The following is a 26,424-nucleotide window of genomic DNA, read 5'->3' on the forward strand; positions in this document are numbered from 1 at the left end:
TACTTACTAACTCGAGGGAAGAAGTTACTAACTCGAGGGCACGACTTAATAAAAATGTTCTCCTAGGGGCCTAGGGGTCTAGGGGATCTGGGGGGGGGGCTCCGTAGTACCATGTATCAAAGTTTGCGAGATCTAGCAGAACAACCACTGAGTTACTGATGCTGAACAAAAGATGTCACTATCATCCTCGGTCTCCCCTACTCAATTGTACCTGAGCTGTACCACGTGGGGGAGTCTGTAGATGGGGAAGGTGTCTGGTCTGGCTGATCTAGTTCTATGAGGAGCCTTCTCTAGCTGACGTGGCTCTATGGAGGAGAGCTCAGCACGTCACTGGATGCTGCTCTTCAGAGGCCTGGACGGAGGTAGAGACAGAGATCAGAGGAGGAGAGGAGCAGCAGCACACAGCCTCATCACATCAGCGGCTTCGCTCCGATCACTAGTTTGCAGCCTACATTTTTCACAAAAAACAGCACCGATATTAAACATTTTCACCGTGCAAACCCAGCCTGACCCAGCCTGCATCCCTCCTCTCTCCTCCCTCCTCCTGCTGCTCCATCCTGCCCGGTGTGTGTTGGATGTGTCGGCCGACTGCAGCGATGCTCGCGCTGCTGAGCGCCTGGCTGTGCGCTGCGCGTCTGTGCGCGGCGGGGAGAAGCCAGCAGCTCAACTACCGACCGCTCATCGGTAAGATCCAGCCCTGTCGGTAACACTGACCGCTCATCGGTAAGATCCAGCCCTGTCGGTAACACTGACCGCTCATCGATAAGATCCAGCCCTGTTGGTCCACTCTGAGACCGACAGCCCGATTATAACATGATGTAATCTAATGGAGAGTGTTCAAGAAAAGGTGCGTGTGTTCACAGAGAGAGCGTGTGTGTGTGTGCATGTCCCATGTGAGTGTCTATAATGTCAGAATATATACCAGTAAGTCTTCTGGAGGTTTACAACCTGACACCCTACATCAACATAGGAGCACTATGTTAATGTAGGGTGGAGGGAATGATTTAAAAGAGCAGCCAATAAGCAATGCATGAGATCTAATGGTAATTTTATGAATTGGCATGGGTCCCTTAAATATGTATTTGTTAAAAAAAAAAAAAGATCAGAAAATCATTGTTTTGGAATTATGAGAGTTAAGAGTAGCAGCAGGTTCCCTCTTGAGCTAAGACACAATGTTAAGGTAAAATGGGCCGATGTAAAAAGAGAGCATGAAACAGCCATTTCAGATGAAATCATTTTAATTTTAAAGGGACTGTTAGTAAGAATCAGAAATGTCTTGTTAACAGCTTCACCTGTGGCCGTTAAGTCAACTAAAGTCAGCGTCCTGTTGCTCGCGATTGTGTTCGCTCTACATAGAGATGAAGGAGCATCGCTCAACACAGTGAGGCGACACACGTCAGCTAAAAGCACAATATCACTCTATATTTCAGCTATATTTCAGTGTGTGCGTGCGTGCGTGTGTGTGTGTGTGTGTGTGTGTGTGTGTGTGTGTGTGTGTGTGCACGTGTGTGTGTCTCTGTTGGACTGTGTGTAGATGTGTGTGTAGGTGCATGCTTGTGTCATAAAATTGTCGTAAACATGAACGTTATCAGAATCATCATATCCATACATGTACATACATGTAATCGGACCTCTGCATTAACCATCCTCAGCATTTAAGGGCAGTGGGCTGCTGTGAAGCGCTCGTGGAAAATTAGAACACCTTCAACAAAAAATCAAAACACCAAAATGCATTTTGGTCAGGTCTCGTCCTGTGTTCCCTTCAAACACTGTCTGCAACAAATAATATATATATATAAAAAAAAGATTGTTAAGATTTTGCTATGATACTATCTAGACTTATGAACCGGTTTTTCATCCTCGTGTGTGTATATGTTGCCCATTTTAGCTGAAAACCATGGCCCAATTTAGCTTGCATGGTTGAGTTAACTGGGCCAGTACCTAAAATGACTTTTGTCACTAAAGTCTAAATTTGCTTTATTTGAAAGAGCCTGTCAAAACATTGCTCATATACATTTTGCTTTGTTTACTTCTAGTTGCTTTATCATCTTTATTAGTGATGAGTGACATTTGTTATGTCATGCTCACTTACCATACAATTTCTCTGACAGGCTTCATGTAACACTATGCCCTGCCCATATTAGCAACCACAGACCAATCAAAGCTATTGGTACATGTCAACTAGTGTTGTAGCAACAATTTCACATCATTTTGGACCATTATTATTACTATAGATAACGGCCAAAAAGCCTAAAGACAAAACTTGATATAATTAAACAATTGTTAGGCTACATATTACAGCCTTTAAATCGTTTTCCCTGTCAAACTTTTAAATATTGTATCATTAATATATAACCAAATAAATGTTTTCACAAAAAGAACAGAAACATTCCATTGATGAATTACAGCACTCTTGTTCTCACCCACATGTAGAAGTGTCGGTACTGCGTACCAGTGAAAATGTGACCCCGATGTACCTGTTTAATAAATGAGGCAAATATACACAAAACTCACAAAACTGTTGAAAAACATAAATGTATTTTAATATTTTTAATTTAAAGATATATTCACAAAACTCTAAAATAAAACCAAAAGATTATAGCTACAGTGGGGTCACATTTCCTGACGACAACAACCAGAAATGGTGACCTTATGTGTTGACGGCTCTGCGGTCACAGATTTCGGTGTAACACCGGTAAGTGGATGAATGAATGGATGATGATGATATGAATGAATGAAAGGCTGCTCTAGGCCGCCTTTCTTGTCTTCCTTTCATACACTGATGGAAAAGGCTGCCATGCAAGGTACTAAACTGCTCATCAGGTGATCTAAATGCTCATTCAAACATTGATGGCTCGGCCTTCGAGAGCAATTTGGCCTTAAGAAAAAACCATAAGAATCAGAGTATTATACATATTATATTGGTATTGTCTTACTGTTTATACATTTCATTGTTGTTGTCTTAATACGTCCACCATATATATAATCTCCTCCCCGTGTTAGCGTGGGTTTTCTCCAGGTTCTCAGGTTTCCTCCCACAGTCCCAAGACATGCAGGTTAGGTTCATTGTTGACTCTAAATGTCCCATAGGTGTGAATGTGAGCGTGGTTGTCTGTCTCTATGTGTCAGCCCTGTGATAGTCTGGATGGATGGAAATATATACAGTATATATCATATTTTCATATTGCGGGGGAGGGGGGGGGGGTGCCTTGGGGTCCTCCCCCAGGAAATGTTGAGCATCAAACACATTTCTTGCATTCTAGTGGATTTGTATGCATAAATAAATGGTAGAAATGTCTTTAGGGTTGTAACCTCTTTAAATGTGCTCGTTGCACCAACGTCAATGCTACATTGAACCCACCTGGATTTGTAAACCCCTGGAATAGCTCATATGTGTTTCAGCAAAATGTCTGCTCATGTTCAAAACATTTCCCACACATAGTTGAAGTTGTGATATTTTGAGCAAAAAGTAATATTACGGGAATAAAGTCACAATAATTCATGTGTAAATGTTGAGAGAAAAAGTATTACGAGAATAAATTTGTAAATTAATGAGAATAAAGTCATAGTTTTTATATTAAAATGTAATATTATAAGAATAAAGACCTAATTTAATGATAATAAAGTAATATATTTCAAGTGTAAAGTTGTAATTTAATGAGAATAAAGTCATACTTTTTTTAATTAAACAGTCGTAATATTACAAGAATAAAGTCATAATTTAATGACAATAAAGTCATGTTAAAAGGAAAAAGGTGAAAACACTACCCACATGAATCATGTAGATCCTTTACATGCCTGCTATACGGTTTGTGTTATGCTCTCTGTCTTCTGTCCTCCCTAGGTGTGTTGGCGCAGGAAAACCTTCCAGGAGACCAGTTTGCTCGTGGCTCCTCGTACATCGCTGCCTCCTATGTGAAGTACCTGGAGGGAGCCGGGGCTAGGGTGGTACCCATCAGGTACAACATTCACATGTGACATCTCTCATACCTGTTAGGTGGAGTAGTCCCAATGGATTAAAGGGGGCCGGGGGTAACTTTTGGCTGTTGACCCGTCTATTTATTTTAGATATGTATGTATGCTGGCGGGCTACACGGTAGGGCGCCTCATAACAAGAGTGTTGCAGGTTGGAATCCGGCTTGGGGCCCTTCTGTGTGGAGTTTGCATGTGTTTGTGTGTTAGCGTGGCTTCCTCCCGCAGTCCAAAGCAATGTTAGGTTCATTGTTGACCCTGTTGGCTCTGTTCAGACCCGAGGCCTGTACTATGAAGCGAGTTCAACATACCCGATCTCAATGCGTCTTGAGATTTGTGATCGGATCGTTGAGGACGCATGTTAATACATGGGCCACATATGGCCACTGTCTTTAAGCAGTGTGTACGAGAATGTGTCCTGGGCCACATTAAGGACCGCCTACTCATCTGATGCCCCGCTGGGGTCTCTCAGACTAGGCACGCGAATGCATTATTACCATACTGTCTGTGATTTGTCGGTGTTTTTGTTCCGCTGCTTTGCACGGAGCTGACGGAGTTATCAGTGGAAGAGCAGCAGTGTTTTCTCTTTGTAGCCTGTTAACTGTTTAACCAACGCTAGTTTAACAAACAGCCTGCAGTCTGTATTTCTACTGTGGACTGAGTCCTGCTTAGAGCCTCAGGAACCATCTCTACTGGCACAATATCTTTATATTAGTTATTCATTATTAGTGTTATATATTAGATTATTAGATATCCTCTTTGTGAATTCATTATTTAATAACCCAGATGATTATGACTATGGTGTCATTTGTTGTTATTTATTAGGCTAAATGTTTGAGGGAGAATGTAAATGATGTAACTCATATCAAACCCGACGTTCAGGAATGATCAGCCTCATGTGACTGAATGAGGATAGATGATGTGAAAGGTGTTTGTTGCTGACAGACAGACTCTCCTTCTCTCTCTGACTTTAATAGTTTCATTAATAAAAGTGAAATAACAGATCATGAAAAGAAAAATCATTCTAATAAATGAAGGAAGTTATTTTAGGTCTGTTTGTCAGGTGTGATTCTTATTCATTCAGGCTAATTTATCCTTCCTGTGCCTTTTTTTGTTCACCAGAATCAATCGCACAGAAGATGAATATGCTAAGACATTCTACTCAATAAATGGGTGAGTTACCCAGGGTTCTCTTGTTGTCTCTTTTGTTCAGCTCTCTCTATGACACACTGACTCACTTTTGCTGCCACTGGTCTAATAATGAAACAAAACAAGTCTCTGTGTGACTCTGGCTTTCCATTGTACAACGGGTTTTCATTGCATAACTATGCTAGACAAGAAGTGACAAAAACAATGGTTTGGTAGCTTTAACAATGTATTGGTCTATTATTTTACAGTTGTTGATTCTAAATCTGGACAGGGGCTCCAAGCTGCAGGTTTACAATAGTTTGATAGCTAAAAGATCAACAGGCTAATTTAGCCAATCAGCAAAGTGAAGCCAGTCAGCAAAGATTTGTATAAACTACTGTACATAATACTATTGTTAGCTTATAATACATTCAATGATAGTTAGTGTTTTAATATGACAATGGAAATCAGCTGACTTGATACCCTGGTTATCAGGCTGAGAGGGTGGCCTTTTCTATTGAGACAAAGTTGTACATTTTTCATCAGAATGTTGTTCAGTGAGAGGCTGTATACGTCCACTGAAAGTTCTTTGTGATACATTAATAGGGACACAGACATATTTGTTAGTTACTTTTAATTCCAACATGTTTGGCAGAGGGAACATGACCAGGTCAAGCATACTTGCCAACCCTCCCGGTTTTCCCCAGAGACTCCCGGTTTTCATTGCTGTTTCCCGGTTTCCTCCCGTGGTTACAATTCTCCCGTATTTCTCCCGATTTATGACAAATTTTCACACCTTGTGTTCCTTTTCGTTATCTCAACCTGTTTCTGGGACTGTACAGCGTGTATACGCCCTTATGTTTCCAACCGGACGACAATACAACTGCACCAAATGTTGTTTACCGGTAGAAGAGAGCTCCTCGTGACACAACTCGGTTTGAGCTGTGTTCGCCGCACATCACAACACAAAGCACCTGAAATTGGACTTTGTTCAACACGTAGAAAAGCCGATGTGGCAAGACGCAACTCATTAGAAATAACTGGCTTCAGAGTGCAGTGGTGCCGTTATTGAGTTGTCTGAAAGGACCTTCAGTGAGTGAGAAGGAGCGAGAAATTGAGAGAACTAAGAGAAAGAAATACTCAAGCAGCTGCAAAAAATGAATGAATGAATGAAAACTGATGAATATTAGCCTAGTTTATACCCGAGATTCACATAAGTTCACGCCAGAGGGGCAAATTATTCAGTTTTCTTTCCTGAGAATTAAAAGTAAAACTAAAAGTAGGCCTATTTAACAAAAATGCTTTTGGAGTGTACGTGTTATTGTTGTTATTTTCATTCTTTAAAAGTCACCAGAATGCAGGAAACAGAGTCTCTGAAACTCAGTTTTTGGGTGTTTTTTGGGGTGGAGGTCGCCCAGACCCCCGCTTTGATTTCAAAACCCTCCTGATTTTTGAGGTCTCAAGGTTGGAAAGTATGTGTCAAAACATAAAATGTAAGCTTACATATTGCAATAAGTCATGTTTTGACACGTAAAAGCTGTGGAAAAATGATATCAACCACTGTTAGCCGTATTAAATTTTTCCAAGCCCTTAGCCTGTATGTAAACAGGAAAGTGTCTCCTCAGGTTGTTGCTCCCGGGAGGAGACGTAGATCTTCAAACATCGTTGTTCAGTCGAGCCGCCAAGATCTTTTACAACTTGGCTCTGAAGGTAAAATATCAAATATTTGACTTGACTTGATATTCAAATGTTTGATTAAATATTTGTGATATTTGACTTTTTCAAGATGAAGTGCCATCTAAGGTCAACATAAAAGAGATTATAGAGTCATTGTTTGTGTTCCAACCTGATTAGCTTGCCTTCATTTTCCTCTCATTAAAAGATACGCTCACATTTTTCCACTCTAAACTAACTCACATACTCATACGTACATTGAAAGAGTTTTTGGTCGCTCTCATTGTTCCTTCTATCCATACTGACAGAGATACCTTCCTGATGCAATGCCAATGTAAGTGAGTAAGAAGAAGAGGCAGAGGTGGAAGTACTCAGATATTTGACCTAAGTAAAAGTAACAATACCACAGTGTAAAAATACTCTGTTACAAGTCAATGTTCTGCATTCCAAATTTTACTAAAGTAAAAGTACAAAAGTATTAGCATCAATATATGCTTAATGTACCGAAAGTGAAAGTACTCATTATGCACAATTTCATAATAATAATATATCAATGGAGTATAATTATTGATGAATGAATGTGTTCCTCACTTTAATGTTGCAGCTGGTAAAGGTGGAGCTCATTTAAATGACTTTATATACTGCCATGTACTTTAAGTTATGATAATATATCGTCATTTATTAGTTGATTTATATTTTGTGTTATTCATCGGAATCAACAAAGTAACTAAATCTGTCAGATAAATGTAGTGGAGAAAAAAGCACAATAATTCCCTCTGAGATGTAGTGGAGTAGAAGTAGAAAGTGGCAGAAAATGGAAATACTCAAGTAAAGTACAGTTGCTTCAAAATTGTACTTAAGTACAGTATTTGAGTAAATGTACTTTGTTACATTCCATCACTGAGAAGAAGGACTTTGGTACTAAAAAGACTGGAACATTGGAAGATTTGTCTAACTCAAACCGAAGTCCGTCCCGTTCCGGTGGACGACCCCGTGGGACCTTATTTCAGACAAAAATATGAAGGGTAGTAAACGGAGAGAGATCTTATTTTTCAGTCCCGTTTGAATTGTGCCATGAATCACACATATGATGTTTGTCAATTTAAAGCACAATTTTTCAAGATAAGAAAGTCTCAGTTTGTTGTAGTATTATTTAGTTTTTTTTAGAAACTGCTCAGTGACGTCTCTCGTCTCCAACAATACAGGTCATCAACACCAGCTAGCTAGCTAGCTAACTTAGCTATGTTCCACTCACAGATGAAACGTTATCTGACCTGATGTGTTTTATCAGCGACTCCTGGTCTTTATATCAGCCGGGAAGAGAAAGAAGGATCAGACCTGTTGCTGGTGTGAGTTCATCCCAGTAGGAAACACTCGGACATCGTAGCTTCAGAGAGAGAGAGACGTCACTACCATACTTTTGGGTGTGTAGTGTTTCTAATGACGTATTTTCACAGTCTGATACTTCAACAGTTTTACAACAAACTGAGACTTTCTGGACTTACAAAATTATCTTTTAATTTGACAAGTGTGATTCATGGCGCAATTCAAACGGGATCAAAAAAATGTTTGTCTCTCTCCGTTGACTACCGTTCATATTTTTTCCGAAATTAGGTCCCATGTAGGGATGTCACGGTACCAGAAATCTAGTAGTCGATACCAATAGCAGTGAATTTCCATGATTCTTGATACCCAATTAAATACCACGGTAAAAAAAACAAAAACAACAACAATAAATCCCCTACACAATTCAACACACACTCTTTTATTAAAAACATTTGAACATCACAAAAAACAGAGGCATGTAGCCTTTAAGGAAAAAAATAAAAATAATTAAGCCATTTAGTTCATTTTTGCGTATCAGCGGCGTGTTATCAATCGATAGTCAGACGACGGACACTACATACTGACCATGAATGCATCTGGTCCGTCAGCTCAGAGTAGCAGGAGCAGGAGGCAGAGGATTTATTGTTGAAGTGAAAAGCAAACGAACCTATTTGGCAATATTTCACGTTTAATCCCAACGCTATAAGGGAACCATAACGTTAATGAGGTAATCGCCGCGAGGCGGATGGAGCCGTCACAGCCGGTGTGCACGGAGCAGCGGCGCCAGGTAGACCCCCGCAGCGGAGCCCCGCAGCAAAAGCTCTACCGGAGAGGCCAGACACACCGCCACCCGACGGTAAAGATCAGAGTCAATGCTCTGCACATGTTGACTGTCAACTCTTCTTGTAAAATGTCCGGTGTAATCGGTAACACCGGTGTTGTCACAAGTTTATTAACCGGTGGGAACATGTTCCTCACTGTCACATCCCTACCAACGACCATTACAGACGTACGGTACCTTAGGTACTGTAGAATAAGATTAAATTTTTGGCATGGACTTGGTACCGAAGTATTGGTTCTCGTGACATCCCTAGTCCCATGTGGTCCACCGGAAGGGGCGGGACTTGGCTCTCTATTGAGTCTCAGCTCTACTTGGTGTGAATGTGTGCAACTGTATGAGATTGAAGCACTTGGATTGTATGTGAAATAGAATAACATTACGCCTTCCTCATTGTTACCTTCTCATTGGTCACTCTCTTGTCCTCGGCAGGCCAACGATGCTGGAGACTACTTCCCTGTCTGGGGAACTTGTCAGGGCTTCCAGCAGCTGTCTGTCCTCACAGCCAATAAAAACCTGCTCACCCTCACTGATACCATGGCTGTGGCTCTGCCTCTCACTCTCACACCAGGTATCCTTTTCTGTCCCCGTCTTCTGCCCGCGTACTGCTTGTCTCGTTTGTTCTTCTGTCTTCTTCTTCAGCAGCCTCACATCATGAAGATGAGCATTTGTTTCCCCCCCCTGTTGTCTGTTGTGCTTGTCTCTCTTCTCAGATGGGATGTCTCAGCTTACAGTCCTTCTCTTTTTCTTTTGTTGTTGTTGTTTTTTGTTCTTTCTTTATGTATTTGAATTCATCATTGAATCATATGTATCTTTGCCCTTACCCCAGACCCTGCTGTCAAATGACTTATTCCAGTAGCAATGCTATATTACATAACTTTAAATGTAACTTTGTCTCTCCTGTGCTGTGAACTGCTTGTCTGGACCGTCTGTCCTCTAGCGGCCCAGTCCAGCCGTCTGTTCCGAAGTTTTCCCAAGGATCTGCTGCAGTCTCTGGCAGAGGAAAACATCACTTCCAACTTCCACAAATGGAGTCTGTCTATGCAGGTATTATATGCTCCCCTTCTCTCATTCCCCCTCTTCTTTCTGCCCACTCCTGAAAAGCACGATCACCACCTGTCATGGCCAGAGTCTCCATCAATCCATCCATTGTTTTCCACTTATCCGGGGCCGGGGCAGCAGGCTTACCAGGGAATTCCAGACGTCCCTCTCCCCAGCAATGTTTTCCAGTTAATCCTGGGGGACCCCCAGGCCAGACAAGATATGTAATCTCTCCAGCGTATTCCGGGTCTACCCCGGGGCCTCTTACCAGTTGGACGTGCCCAGAAAACCACCAAAGGGAGGTGTCCTGATGTGTCCTGTGTGATCAGATGTCCGAACCACCTCAGCTGGCCCCTTTCGACGCGGAGGAGCAGCGGCTCTGCTCCGAGCTCCCTCCGGATGTCTGAGCTCCTCATCCTCTCTCTAAAGCTGAGCCCAGCCACCCTACGGAGGAAGCTCATTTCGGCCGCTTGTATCCGCGATCTCATTCTCTCGGTCACTATCCAAAGCTCATGACCATAGGTGAGGGTTGGAACGTAGATGGACCGGTACATCGCGAGCTTGGTCTTGCTCAGCTCCCTCTTCAGAGTCTGTTGGTTATTATTATTTTTTCTACTTCTTTAAGGGACACGTGTCAGTATTCTTCAAAGTATTTGTCGGATCATCAAACATCATCCAAAACCCCCTTTCCCTACACAGTTCCCTCACTGAATGTTTACTTTGACATTGGGGAGGCTCAAGGCAATGTCAAATATAATTGTTTGTGGACAGTAGAGATTACAAAACTGTTCAGGTTATCATCTTATCAAGTGCGTGCCTTACACAAGATTACTGTAAAACAATGCACATAATTGTAAGGCATTATATTGAGCTTGTTACAGGTCTTCCAGAATGAAAGTAGAACTAAACTAATTCCCAAGCCATCCGAGTTGGAGCCTCTATGAATGCAAAAGTGTGAGGGGGTGGTGGCTAAGGGACCAGGCCCAAATATGAATAATAGTAAATGATGGGGCTGGGCAATGTAGCTTTGTAGCTGTGGACTGCATGAACTACACATTTGCATTAAATTAGTCAGCAAGAATGTGTATCATGTCAACAAGTTGCTTGTTGGGTTACTGGTTTTCCATCCAACAACAACTTCAGGACCTTGTGTGGGGGAGGCTGCACCCAGGCCAGTAGTCTACACCACCCAAGGTCCAAGTGCTGGGTTGCGTTTGAATAGTCCTTTTCTCTTAGGAAGGTTCCTAACGGAGTGAAATGACCCTCTCAGTACCTCAGTAGCAGCCATGATGAGAGCTGTTTGAATTCACCTAATGTTAAGGAAAGGAGCTTCAATGCTTCCTTTATTATCTCCTTTAGCAGAGGATACACTGGAGCATCCTTTACCAAAGGAAACGAGAGAATAACATCCCACAATTCCTTGCGGCCGCAGCATTTAAAGTGACGCACCATTTGGCCGTTCATAATAACAAACTATATGCTGATCTTTCATATTATTTTCATACGCTCATACACTAATTGGGATTCATGTTTAATATGAGTGGACAGTGACAACCATTTCGTTTCACTTTATTTTTAATAATTATTTATTTCAAACATGTATAAATACCTCAGTAAAACACAAAACAAGAATAATTAATAAAATGAACAGTAAACAACCAATTAACAAATAATCATCATAAATAAATATTACATGTCCAAAAAGAAGTTGGAAGAAGTATATTATTCCTACAACTTCTCCATAACTCCAACAATTAACTCAATATTCAATTAATATCATATATTCCATTGTTTTTTTCAGTTCCGTCCTTCGTAATGAAGTGATATTTTTCACCGGTTGTCCTCGTTAGGTCAGATGATCCTTTTTTATATGTTAGTAAAGATCTACAGCAGCAGGAGGACCTGTGGTATCTCTCTTTAACACGCAGCGGGTGAAGCGGTCTGTCACTGAAAGACCTATTTAAGAACACACGGGGGACGCGGCGCCTTTTGTAGTCCATTTTCAGAACATTGTAGTTTCACCACAGCAGACCCGCGTCACATCATAATTATGGAGCTTCTAATGAAAGAGCAGTCGGATTCTCTGAACACCGCGGTTGTCTTTTCCTAAGTCCTTCTGAATTCTCCTTCTCATCTTTCCTTGACCTCATGACGTTTTCCATCGAGGTCAAGGAAAAGTGGTTAGGAAAAGACGTTAGGAAGTAACCCTGCTCTCCCAAGTACAACAGACCACGCCTGAAAACACTCAGTGGTGAGCAAAGGCAGGTGTGGTGGCCAAGTGGTAAGGTGTTGGTCTAGTAAATCAAAGATCATGGCTTTGACCCCCCACCCCCTCCCACCTCTATGCCTGGGTTATTAGTAGCTTGTTATAAAAACTATTTGTGATCCTTAATGGGACATCCAAAACATAAGGTAGTTAGTACTCGGGTCTTTTTCATTGTGCTAACTTGTGCATCCTCACGTCCTATCTCCTCGCTTGACCTGGAAATCGTTCATCCTCCGCCATCATAGATCATCTTCCAATACCTTAAATGCATCTCGAGGAGCGAGGAGGCTTCTGGAGGAGGTGAGAGCGAGGAAATGCCAGTGTATCCTCTGCGGTAGTCTTTTACTGACCGCTCTGCCCCCTTATTGGATATCAGTTATCAATTGGATATTTCTATTAGAATGATTTTTCTTTTCATGATCTGTTATTTCCCCGTTAACTTTTATTAATGATACTATTAAAGTCAGAGAGAGAAGGAGAGTTTGTCTGTCAGCAACAAACACCTTTTACATCATTTATCCTCATTTCCATTCAGCACATGAGCGTCGGGTTTGATATGAGTTACATCATTTACATTTTCACTGAAACGTTCAGCCTAATAAATGATGTCCAGCTGTGATCAGCTGCTGCTGTCATCAGAAACGGACGTCGCTTCATGTGACGCTTCAGAGGAAACAACTTATTTTTCCTCGCTTCCTCTCTCCTTGCATCTCATTCTTGGGCGTTTCCCATTTGTGATTTTATACGGCTCGATTCCTCTCCTCGACTCCTCGACTCCTCTCCTCGCATCTTAGTCCCGCCCGCAGGAGATGCGAGCGGAGGAGGCGAGGAAAAGACTCGAGGAGAGAGGAAACGAGGAAATATGTTTTTAGAGACATGAGACATCGTTTCCTCTGAAGCGTCACATGAAGCGACGTCCGGTTCTGGTGACAGCAGCAGCTGATCACAGCTGGATCAGCTGTCAGTCGACTTCAACAGCTGTTTATGTCTGAACTGATCTAATACTAATGAAGAAACAGAGTTATCAGAGCAGCAGTGTTTCTCTCTGTAGCCTGTTACCTGTTGAACAAACACCTGCACATGAATAACAGCTGCAGTCTGTATTTCTACTGTGTACTGAGTCCTCCTTAGAGGACCAGGAACCATCTCTACTGGATCAATATCTTTATATCATTTATTCATTATTAGTGTCTGTATTTATTGATATTCTGATAGTAGAAGTTATGTATTAGGCTGAATGTTTCAGGGAAAATGTAAATGATATAACTCATATCAAACCCGACGTTCAGGAATTATCAGCCTCATGTGACTGAATGGAAATGAGGATAAAAGTATCCTCGCTCATGGCTCCTCCCTCCTCCCTCCTTGCTCCTCGCTCCTCCCTCCTCGCTCCTCGAGATGCATTTTAGGAATTGGGACGTCCTTCAAGATGGAGCGCTGAGATCGATTTCCGGGTCACAGCCGGAGGATCGAGGAGCGAGGAGTGAGGAGCGAGGAGACGAGGAGGTGAAAAATGGTGAAATGAGATGCAGCTCTCTCCTCCTCTGCTCTCATCTCCCCGTGGGAGGGACTAAGACGCGAGGAGAGGAGGCGAGGAAAGGAAATGAGGAGACACGTTAACACAATGAAAAAGAGCCCTTGTCTCGTGTAGGAGATGTTACCCCCCTTAGCATCAAATCACCACACACCACTTCATCTGACCACATTCCTGAGCATTTCTTTACTTTTGTTCCATGCAGGAAGAGCAAAATAGTTTTAGGGTTACAACTAGTATAAATGAAATCAATATGAAATGTCTGCCTTTGAACCAACAGAACTACAGCCGAAATGCCAAGCTGAAGAGGTTTTACAAGGTCTTGTCCTCTAACAATGATGGGAAGAGAGAATTCATCTCCACCATGGAAGGTACCATTCCTCCATGACTACTTTTCAGTTTGAATCATTCATATTGTTCACTATACATTTGTCATAAACACAAAAGGTTAGTGCAAATGCATAGTGCAACAAATAGCACACTACGGTGAATTCAGCTAGCTGGCACCATCACCTTCTAACTGAACTGGTGGTTATGATAATAATAATAGTGAGAGGGATTCTGATTATCCAGATTACTTTGTTGTTGTTTTTTTCGCTGACAATGTTTCTGGTTCTCCTCAGCCTACCGCTACCCATTTTATGCAGTACAGTGGCATCCAGAGAAAAGCTCCTTTGAGTGGATAGATAAGCCGGGCATGATTCACTCCACTGCTGCTATAAGAGCCTGCTTCTACACTGCCAGCTTCTTTGTCTCTGAAGGTAATCTGTGGTACATCGGTTTGTTTTCATATTACCCCAGGTTATCTGAGGCCAGAGGCCTGTACTACGAAGCAGGATTTGCCATTATCGAGGTAACTTCAGGGTTAACTCTGGGTTTTCCGTACTACGAAGCTGGTTCACTTCTTATCGGGGTAGATCACCATGGTAACTTATGCTGAACGGCTAACCTGCTCCGGAGCAGGTTATGTTCCAGATAAGATATCTACTCCTATGAAAGCACCGCCTACTGACCAATCAGAGCTCAGTGCGGTGATTATATGATAATATTACACACATATGAAGAAGTTTAAGTCATAATTCAGGCTAAAAACAACACAGTTTAAACTGACAAATACAGGAAGGACAGCGGACTTTATGCTGAGGGTTTACCGCTTTGAATTATGTTTTTATATTTATTTTTTTTACTTGCTCTTGAGTCCATTTCACACTGTCAGAGAGGGGGGAAGCAGGTGAAAGAAGGATAAATAGTCATAGACGCAACGTCACACACAGTGTAAAATGATGAGTAATCTATTCATCTATTACACTCTGAAAAGTTATTTATATTTAGACGAGTATATCTGACTTTTGAGTATTCCGTAAAATTAATAAATCTGTTAATTTAAGCATTCACACATCAGGAGTTTTTTCTCTGGCCAGCTGTTCTTCCTACATTTAGCAGCTTCAACTGTGTTACTTTTAGTCTGGATTAAGTGTTTAACTTCTTCGTATTTGTCTAATATAGTTTCTTCCTTTGTTAAATGTGTCTCTCTGCCTGTCTGTCTGTAGTCAGTAGTCTTGTTCATGTCTGTGATTGGTCAGATGCTGCAAACACCTCCTCGTTCATGTGAACGCGCTCATATCCAGACTGAGAAACTCTGGGTTGATTTACTGAGTTGATAACCAGCTCCGTAGTACAGTTTAGCGAGATCTCGGTTGTTAGGTTAAGTGAAGCCAGATAACGTGAAGATACCCTGGGTATGTTGAACTCGCTTCGTAGTACAGGCCTCGGTACTACGAAGCGAGTTCAACATACAACATTTAACGGAATACTCAAAAGTAAATTGTACTCGTCTAAATATAAATAGCGATAGTAATAAATTAATACACTTCTTTCTACCTTACGGGTTTCAAATGACGTCTATGAGTATTTAAACATCCTTTCAGCTGCTTCCCCCCTCTGTGTCGGTGTGAAAAAATATAAATCAAAGCGGTAAACACCCACAACATAAATCCAGCTGTCCTTCCTGCATTTTTCAGTTTAAACTATGTTAATTTAAGCCTGGATTGTGACCGTAACTTCTTCATATGTGTGATATTATCATACAATCACCGCACTCAGCTCTGATTGGTCAGTAGGAGGTACTTTCATACGAGTTGATCTCTTATCTGGAACATAACCTGCTCCGGAGCAGGTTAGCCGTTCAGCATAAGTAACCATGGTGATCTACCCCGGTAAGAAGTGAACCAGCTTCGTAGGACGGAAAACCCAGAGTTAACCCTGAAGTTACCTCAATAACCGCAAATCCTGCTTCGCAGTACAGGCTTCAGGCCTCAGGCCTCAGGCCTCTGGTCTGTATGGGTGAAGCTTCAGCACTAAACCCAGCTTTGTCTCTCTTTCCTTTACACTCTTCCTTTGTTCCCCTTTCTTTCTTCCTTTCTTTCTCTCCTCCAGCCATGAAGAACCAGCACCATTTCTCCAGTCCTGTGGAGGAAGAGCGAGCTCTCATCTATAACTTCTCTCCCATCTACAGAGGCATCCACACCATCTTTGTGCAGAACTATTACTTTGATTGATGGACAGTACCGAAGACGACACTGACCCGGGCCGAGTCTAGTCAGCATGTGTCATTAGTAGAATATCTTGGTCCAAATTTCAAAAAAGCTTTATGGTGTTGTCACTTAAGTAGCCTCAAACATCGAGTCAATGATTAGCAGTTTGGCTTAGCTGATTTGCACAGTAATATGAAATGTATAAGTGCCAACAGGACAGTAATGAAATGCAGTGTTAAATAACACAAGAAGAAAACCAAATGTTAAATTAAAAAATCATAAGATTTTAGTTGGAAAAATACTAAAACAAAATGCAGATACAAGGCCATATGTTGTTAAAACTGGCTTCAATCCAAATCACCATATGGTGTCATTTTTTTTTTAACATGGCTGTAAAAGGACAGTAGTAACATTAAAGGGACTATATTCTGCCTCCAAGTATATAGGCCCAATAATTAAGTTAAATAAAAAATAAACATAAAGATAGTGATAAATACTTGAAGAAAAATACAACCCTAAATTCCAAATATCCAATTGTCAGGGTATCCCTTTCATTGCGGCATATCTAATATACAAATAATGACATCCCCATGATTTTAAAATGCTTCATACCTCTGCTGGTGTTTACCACCATTAAATGACATCTGTCTCCTAACATCATAGTTGAAGTCACTGGATGTTAGGAGGTTTTCCCTGGGGATACCCTATAGTGTTGTCTTCTGTGTGTAATTCCTTTGTGTGTCCAATAGCGGGAAATGGGGCTGTTTGTTTGAGAGATGCAGTAGTTTTGTAGTTATTTTTGGTGACTTGCGTGACGTGGGGGAGATTTTTTTCTTGTCTCTGTGTGAAAATTGTAAATCAATGTAAGGTAAGTGTTGTCTGGCTGGTGCACTGAAAGTTACTTTGACGTGAGCGGTGTTCCCCTGAGGCCTGAGGCCTGTACTACGAAGCCAGTTCAACATACCCTAACAACTGAGATCACGCTAAGCGGTCCTATGAAGCTGGTTATCAACTCAGTAAATCAACCCAGGGTTTCTCAATCTGGTTATGAGCTTGTTCACAGGAACAGGGAGGTGTTTGTCCACAGCTTTGCAGACGGACAGAGCGGCACATTTTACAAAGAGTAAACTATATTAGACAAATACGAAGAAGTTAAACACATATCCAGGCTAAAAGTAACACAGTTGAAGCTGCCAAATGCAGGAAGAACAGCTGGCAAAAGAAAAAAACTGATGTGTGAATGCGTAAATTAACAGACTTATTAATTTAATGGAACACTCAAAAGTAAGATATACTCGTCTAGATATAAATAGCTTTTAAATGTATAATGGATGACTGGATTACACCTAATTGTTTCAATCTGTTCCGTTCTTCAATAACCATACAGAATGGATGGTTAAAGCATTGTACTTGCTTACTTGTGACTTTATTTAGTACGACAGTCCACATGTTAACTCAGCTCTAGCTAGCATTACTTTGGTCTGTGTCACACTCTAACAGTTCCCCGGAACAACAACAACTAGGAACCAACAATCCTAGTGTTATATCTTTTCTTTTTTTCTTTGAAGTAAAGTCTCTTACTCTTAACATATCACTTGTCTTAACTTAAACTCAGTGACCAATATTATAATTAAACAAAAAATGTATATTCTCAACATCAGTCAGAATATGAATTATTAATGCCACTATCACTTGGAAACAAATAAAATGATCCTCTCTGGGGTACAGTGACACTTTTACGTTATCTTTACAGATATACATAACCAAACATTGTAATAAAATAAACTGTGCATATACATTACAATTTTCTCCCTTTTTTTTTTCTTTCTTTTTCTTTTTCGGTAGCTTAACACTCCTTAACATTGTAACAAAACAAACAGCGGATATCACATTTTAACACTACTCCTTTCTCAGAGGCCTTGCCAGAGTCCAGAAACCCTACTGTCCTCACTGAGTAAAGTCTCTTAGGTAGTGAGGTCTGGTAACCTGACGACCTGACCTGAGGTGCTTCTCATTTCATAATTTTTCGCCTCCTCGTCTCCTCGCTCCTCGATCCTCCGGCTGTGACCCTGAAATCGATCTCAGTCCTCCATCTTGAAGGACGTCCCAATTCATAAAATATGAATCGAGGAGCGAGGATCGAGATCGAGCAGCGAGGAGGCTTGCTGGAGGAGCCATGAGCGAGGATGCACCAGTGCATCCTCCAGTGTTTCCTCCAAGATTGTTATTTACCGACCAACACGCCCCCTTATTGGATATCAGTTACTGATTGGATGCTGCTGCTGATCGGTTTGATCTGATACATCAACATCACTGGAGTTTTATACCGGAGTGAAGACAGATCACAGATTAAAAAGTTTATAGTTTAGTTGTCTTCTGATTCACCATCTAGTTAAAATCTGTGTTAACTGTAGGTGTGAACAACAGAGGGATCATGTTGATGGTGAAGTGATCCAGCAGCAGAAGGACCTGAAGTATCTCTGCTTCACACACCGTCACTGAAGGAGACTGACAGTGAAAGGGGTTTATAAAAGCTTACAACGAACAGACTTAAAATAACTTTCTTCATTTATTAGAAAGAGTTTTCTTTTGATCATCTGTTATTTCCCCCATTCACTTTTATTAAGGATACAGTTAAAATCAGAGAGAGAAGGAGGGTTTGTCTTTTACACCTTTTACATCATTTATCCTCATTTCCATTCAGTCACATGAGGCTGATAATTCCTGAGTGTCGGGTTTGATATGAGTTACATCATTTCACTTTTCCCTGAAACATTCAGACTAATACATAACTTCTACTGTCAGAATATCAATAACTACAGACGCTAATAATGAATAAATAATATAAAGGTATTGTGCCAGTAGAGATGGTTCCTGGTCCTCTAAGCAGGACTCAGTCCACAGTAGAAATACAGACTGTAGCTGTTATTCATGTGCAGGTGTTTGTTCAACAGGTAACAGGCTACAGAGAGGAAACACTGCTGCTCTGATAACTCTGTTTCTTCATTAGTATTAGATCAGTTCAGACATAAACAGCTGTTAGAGCTGACTGCAGCTGATCCAGCTGTGATCAGCTGCTGCTGTCATCAGAAACGGACGTCGCTTCACGTGACGCTTCAGAGGAAACGACGTCTCATGTCTCTAAAAACATATTTCCTCGTTTCCTCTGTCCCGAGTCTTTTTCTCGCCTCCTCCGCTCGCATCTCCCGTGGGCGGGACTAAGACGCGAGGAGAGGAGTCGAGGAGAGGAGTCAAGCCGTATAAAAGCACAAATGGGAAAGACCCCTGGTAGTGACAGGGTGTTGGTGTCCCACCTGACCCCGCTCTACCACTTCCTCTCTTGGTGTGTGTACCACAGTCCCGGTTTGTGTAGGTGTGGAGGTTGTATCATGGTTGCGTCTGAGGTGACGATGATTTCTTCTCAGAACACCACCTGACTCCAGTTTCACCTCATAAGATCTAAGACTTACAGGTTTGATCACCTTTGCCGCTCTCCAGACCTTATGTGGCTCGGAAGGCTGAACTCTCACACTGTCACCTTTTTTCAGAAAGTCCATGTCTTTTGCAGTGCGGTTGTAGTATTTTTCTTGTCGCAGTCTATTGTGTATCAGTCCATGTGCGTTGTCTGTTATCTCTGGCTCCAACAGAGTGTCCCTGGTAGGGAGCAGAGTCCTTGTCCTCCTATTCAGAAGTCTCTGTGCCGGGCTTGTGTTGAGACCTTGGCTCGGTGTGTTGCGATGGTCCAGCATAGCCAAGTATGGATCATGTCCTGCAGCCTTAGCTTTCAGCATGAGACGCTTGGCTGTTTTCACTGCCGACTCAGCTTTCCCATTGCTCTGAGCATATCCAGGCGAGGATGCTCTGTCTTCAAATTCCCACATCTGGCTGAATCGCTGAAACTCCTGAGATGCGTATTGAGAGCCATTATCTGAGATAACAACATCCGGTATCCCATGTCGTGCAAAATGGGCCTTTAGCTTCCTGATTACTGTACTACTCTTTGTGTCTGGTAGATAATCTATCTCCCAAAAGTTGGAATAGTAATCTACTGTTATCAAGTAGTCCTTGTTATTAAAGAAAAACAAATCGGTACCCACCTTGGCCCAGGGTCTGTATGCCATGTCATGAGGGTGTAACGTCTCTCTTTGTTGCTTTGGGTGCATATGTCGCACTTCGAGATGAAAGTCTTTATGTACTCATTCATTCCTTGCCAATATACACATTCCCTTGCTCTCCTGAGACATCCTTCAACTCCCAGATGAGAAGAGTGGACACGATGAGTGATGTCAGCTCTGAGTGCATCAGGTATCACTGCTCTCTCTCCTCTGAACACTATGCCATCCTGTAAACTCAGTTCATCCTGGAATGAGTGGTAGTGCTGGAAGTCCGTTGGAATGTCATTTTTGTTCTGTGGCCACCCAGTCAGAAACCACTTTGTCACCATCTGTAACTTTGTGTCCTCTTTTGTAGCAGATCGGATGGAGCTCAGTCTCTCAGCAGAGATAGGCAGGTAGTTAACCATTTTCACAGTCTCTAACTCTGTCTCAGTGTCTCCCTTAGGACTCTCTGGTAAGTATGCCCTACTCAGTGTGTCTGCTGGCAGCATATCTCGGCCTGGCACATAGACCACATTGATATTATACTTTTGCAGCCTGAGTAGCATCCTCTGCAGTCGCTTTGGTGCACTAAGAAGTGGTTTCCTGTGAATATTCTCCAGCGGCTTATGGTCACTCTGTACACACACACCTGTCTACCATAGGTATACTGATGAAACTTTTCCATCCCAAATACTATCGCCAAACATTCTTTCTCTATTTGGGCATAGCCCCTCTCAGTGGGTGTAAGTGCCCTACTACCAAATGCTATTGGCTTACCCCCTTGTGTCAGGGCAGCTCCCAGTCCTGTTTCCGACGCATCACACTGTAGCCTCAACTCCTCTTCCTGGTTGTAGTATTTCAGAACAGGTGTATTGGCTATTTTGTCTTTCAGCCTCTGAAACGCTGCGTCCTGTACGTCAGTCCATTCCCACATGTTCTCTTCGTGTGTCAGTTGTCTCATCTGACAGATGATCACAGAATTTTGACAGGTAGTTTACCATACCCACCATCCTCTGTATCCCTTTGACATCTGTCGGCCTCGGCATCTCCCTGACTGCTCGTACTTTCTCTGGGTCAACCCGCAGTCCCTCAGCTGTCAGCAGGTGCCCAATATACGGTACTTCCTGTTGTCTTAGTTTCAACTTGTCCCCGTTTAGTTTGATGTTTCGCTCTCTGCACCTGATAAGCAAGCTTCTGAGTTTCTCATCGTGATCCTTGCCTGCCTCCTCCTGTGTCGCTCCTTCTCCTGTGACCAACACATCATCTGCAATGATGTGTATTCCAGGTAAGCCTTCCAGCACTTGCATGAGCTTCCTCTGGAAGACCTCTGGTGCTGGGCTTATTCCCATCGGCATTCTCAGCCAACGGAACCGGCCAAATGGGGTGGCGAATGTGGTGAGGTAGCTTGACTCTTCCTTTAATTTCACGTGCCAGAAGCCGTGCTTTACATTACAGACTGTGAATACTTTAGCCTTTGATAACTCTTGGAGGATGTCATCAATTGTAGGGAGGGGAAAATGGCTCCTTTTGAGTGCCCGATTCAGTGGTTTTGGATCTATGCAGTTCCGCAGTTTTCCGTTCGGCTTTGCCACTGAGACCATACTGCTTATCCAGTCTGTGCTCCGTTCCACTGGTGCAATGATCCCTCTTTTCTCCAGATCCTTGAGTTCTTCTCTAAGGGGTGCCATCATCGAAACTGGCACTCTCCTTTTTGGCAGTTTTACCGGTGGCACACTGTTGTCTATTTCAATGCTATATTCACCCTCCAAACATCCATCACCGGTGAATACATCTTCAAACTCACTTTTGATTTGTCCATCATCATTCCTGCAAAGAGTTGCTGTCCTCGACTATGTCTCTCTTTCACTTGGTTTATTGTCTCATTGTCCCCATATATTTCTGATATGGTCATAATGTCCTCAAATGTATCACTGTCATGTTCTGAGACAACATGCACTGTCTTACATTTCCTGCTGTTTTCTGCTCTTTACTTGCATTTTGCAGCAAAATGATTGTCTTTCCCACACTTTTTACACTTCTTGCCAAAAGCTGGGCATTTTGTGTTGTTTCTCTCATGTGTTTTACCACAAAACTTACAGCAGATTTCATTGTCTTTGCTTTTCTCTCCTGCGTATTTCAGTGCATGAACTTCCTCGTTTGTCAGTCCTTGCAGTGTTTTGCTATTCTCCATTGACAGCTCGGCAGCTCTGCATATTTTCAGGCATTTGTCCAGTGTCAGATTCTCCTCTCTGACTAATCTCTCCCTCATTGCAGAGCTACTTGTGCCACACACAATTCGATCTCTTATCAGTGTGTCTTTAATGTCTCCAAAATTACAACTACTGGCCAACACTCTCAAGTCCGTGACATATTTGTGACGTGCTCCATCATTATGAGTCACATTGACCCCGAAACACATTTTGAGTTATCTGTCTGACTGTAAAGAGGAAAGTCTCAGCTTTATGGCAATACCAAGATTATCTTTCTACGACAAATATTCAATGAGATATGCTCTTTCAAAGTTCGACTGTCATGAAACATTACTTTTGAGAAAAAGGGCATTAAAGATAAGAATTCATTTTCAGCCATTTTTTGCATTGATTAAAACACATTTATTAAGACTCAAGTCTAAATGAACACAATATGTTTTGGTCAAAAGTGACACCCAACATTTCATAATGTAGCCTACACATACCTTCATGCATACATGTGCACATAGTCACGAGCACGTGATGTGCACGTGGCCACGTGCACGCGTATGACCACAAGCAGTACAGTAGATAGGGCTAGAAGTCCATGTAGAAAAGAATCCAAAATGTATGGAATAAAATTGATAAAATCTAAAAAAATATACTGTACATATGATATAATATATAGTATATATGTTTATTTCAATATAATAATAATTATATGAAGAATACACAATTAAAAATATTAAATATGGAGCCATGTGCACACAGGTACATGCACAAACTTACAAGTCCGTATCCAAACAATAAAAAACATACTAGAAAATGGATAGCATATGAACAAATATTATGTACATATTATGTATGTACAATATTATATAATATAATATAAATATAAATATAATAGAAAGACTATGAAATGTGTTGCCTGTACTCATTCTGCTGGCTTCTTCTGCAGCTCACTGTATCCTTTCACAGGGTCATATGGGAGCTGATCTTCTCAAGGAGATCCAGATGTTTCTCATCTACAAAATGACATAAAGTGAAAAGCATAAAGTGAAAAATCAAGTCATCTCAAAGATTTTAGGCTGGCTAAATCATGTTGAATCATTGTTGAATGAGGCCTGATCATTATCATATCAATACAGCCCTATATTAATTAACATAGCCTATTCACCATGTGATATCAGATTAATATACAACATATTTACTAATTTATTAATATACAACATATTTACTATATGTTAAGCTATATGTTAAGCTATTTCTTTTGCTATTTAAAATGATATCCTCACCTTTTGTGTCTGTCACAGCAACCCTGTCTGTCCCTGTCCCTGTCTCCTAGAAATGACGTTTGTATATTGTTTTCATAAAACCTGGTGTGGTGATGATGTAACAGCTGCCTGGATTATGTTCAGATACAGTACTTCTTTGAATGAATTAAACACTTCACAACATTTCCTCATTAATAATAATAATTTATAGGAGACAGACCACCAGAGAGACACACATGAGACAGACAGACACCTCAGAGACACACCTGAGACAGACCACCAGAGACACACCTGAGACAGACAGACACCTATAGACTACACACAGTGACACACACATTATTAGCTGCTATTAATGCTTCTTAGCCTGCTCTAGGGATTTTAAAGGTCTTTAAAACAAACAGATAAAACTAGGATAGTGTAGTTAAACTATCAGAACTTCCCATCAGTCATTTCTTTCATCTGGTCGGGTCTTCTCTCCATCTCCTCCGGTGTAGAGGGCGGCGCTGTTTTATAGTTTGCAGCTACACTGGTACTCCCGGCCGGGCGATCTCAGTCTCTTTAACACTGTCCTGATTTAATAACTATAATCAGAGACATTTCGTGCCATCATCGGCTCAGCCATGAGTGGAATATCTTCTTCCTCGCCTTCCTCCAACTCACTTTCTCCGTCCTGATCAGCGGATTGAGAGCTAGCCTAGCCTCTAGCGTTAGCCGACTCGGCACACCCGCTGTCCTGATCACCCGGTGCGGTGAAATAATCTGAATTTAAGTCGGTCCAGTTGTCTTCAGATGTAGCACCTCTAACAGGAATTTCATTTAAAAGTCGAGCGATGTTTTCCTCACGTGATTTCATCTTGTCAAGCCAGCTATCTCCTCTGTCAACCACAATCTGTCAATCAACTCTATTGAGCCGCGTCAATACACAGCGGACTTCCGGTAAAAACTTTATGACAACGTTATGTTTAAGAGCTTCAAAACTAGACTTATCATTTGAATTTTACATTGATTCTTACTTTTTATGAAAGCTGAGACTTTATTTATTCATAAACGCATAAAAAAAACCAAAAAAAAAAACACACTTTTTCATAAAAAAACGTGTTTTTACAAGAATGCGCTGCCGCGACTTACGACTCATTTTGATAGAGCGGGTCACATATGTTGAATTTACGCGAGATCTGACAACTCATTTTAAGCTCATTTTTAACGTCTCTTGATGTTACCACTTTTGATGACCTCTGTGATTGTTTTGGAGCAACTAAAAAATTCACTCCCAGGCCGAATAGCTACATATATTAGTGAACAAAAAGTCACCAAGGCGGCTGATGTGGCTGTGTCAGCCGATGAATTTGTATTGCTCCATAAAAGTAATTTTATAGAGCGCACTGCTGTGCGTGATTACTCCGGATGGAGGGGACATGGACATCAGTCTAGTGTTGCTCCTTTTGACCTGGCACGTCCAGGGAAGGCTGGTCCATTTAGATCTGACTCTAAGCCTCGAAGCAACTTTGACAGCAGTAAAAGTTGTAATTATTGTCATGAAAGAGGTCACTGGAAAGCTGACTGTTCTTTGTTACAGACAAGAAGCAGAGGAAGGAGGCATCATGGCGTTAAGCTGCTTTCGCTGCGCCCATTTGTAATGGCGATGTTTCTGATGAGCTTACGTCTAATTCTTGTGAACTTGACGTTTTGACTGCTTATGCTCCTTTCATTAGAGGGGGTTTTGTTTCACTTGTAGGAAGTGATGCCAAGGTCCCGATAAAAATCCTGAGGGATACAGGAGCTCATGACTCCTACATAGTGGACTCTGTGTTGCCGTTGTCGGCAGAGACTGACACTGGTGACCTTATCCTCAGTCGCGGGATGGGGTTGACAGTTTTGCCTATTCCCTTGCATAAAATGACTTTGAGTTGTGAGCTAGTGAACGGTGAGGTACCGGTGATGGTGTTCATTTCATTTTGGGGAACGGCTTGGCTGGTAGTCGTGTTTTGGCCGACACTACTCCCTCACCTGTTATTACACTCTGTCCGGTTGACTCTAGTGCTGATGACTGCTCCAGTGGGTTACCAGAAGTCGGTTCGGCCTGTGCGATCACATGCGCAATTACTGGGGCCGAGCTGGATGCGCTGTCAGACGGTAAATATGATGATGTTGAGTTGGAGGTTCCTCCTCTCTCTGATTTGACCTTGTCAGTGTTACATAGTGAGCTGTCGCAGGAGCAGCAGAGTGACCCCTCTCTAAAAGAGATATTTGACCGTGTTTTGTCTGCTGTGGAGATCGACAGTGCTGTCAGTGGGTACTTTTTGCAGAATGGGCTGTTGTTCAGGAAGTGGATTTTTCTGCGTAATGATGTTGTGGGAGATGCAGTATTCCAGTTGGTGGTGCCGGCTAAGTTTCGTCCCATGGTCTTAAAAGTGGGCCACGATGAATGTGGACACTTTGGCGTCAGAAAAACACATCTCAACATCTTAAGGAATTTCTTTTGGCCGCACGTAAAATGAGACGTCTCCTCATATATACAAACTTGTCATGTGTGCCAGTTAATGGTAAAACC

The 26,424-nt window shown here is 41.8% G+C and overlaps 1 protein-coding gene across 1 annotated transcript; it reads left to right on the forward strand.

Annotated features, from left to right (window-relative positions):
* The first annotated feature begins 454 nt into the window (after positions 1-454).
* zgc:171566 lies at positions 455-18,035 on the forward strand. The gene is made up of 9 exons (XM_037766930.1): positions 455-684; positions 3,845-3,959; positions 5,095-5,145; positions 6,726-6,810; positions 9,371-9,509; positions 9,879-9,985; positions 14,060-14,150; positions 14,403-14,540; positions 16,216-18,035. Exons 1-9 carry the CDS (start codon positions 576-578, stop codon positions 16,335-16,337), a joined length of 957 nt encoding a protein of 318 aa, XP_037622858.1. The 5' UTR covers positions 455-575; the 3' UTR covers positions 16,338-18,035.
* Positions 18,036-26,424: the final 8,389 nt, after the last annotated feature.

Source organism: Sebastes umbrosus, chromosome 1 (genome assembly GCF_015220745.1).
Source record: "Sebastes umbrosus isolate fSebUmb1 chromosome 1, fSebUmb1.pri, whole genome shotgun sequence".
NCBI classification, from domain to species: domain Eukaryota; kingdom Metazoa; phylum Chordata; class Actinopteri; order Perciformes; family Sebastidae; genus Sebastes; species Sebastes umbrosus.

Bases quoted from the DNA above. Each gene is read 5' to 3' on its own strand.
- zgc:171566 (XM_037766930.1), top strand. From the start codon at position 576: ATGTGTCGGCCGACTGCAGCGATGCTCGCGCTGCTGAGCGCCTGGCTG. The intron at 3,960-5,094 runs GTACAACATTCA...TTTGTTCACCAG, and splicing joins GCTAGGGTGGTACCCATCAG to AATCAATCGCACAGAAGATG. The intron at 14,151-14,402 runs GTACCATTCCTC...GGTTCTCCTCAG, and splicing joins ATTCATCTCCACCATGGAAG to CCTACCGCTACCCATTTTAT.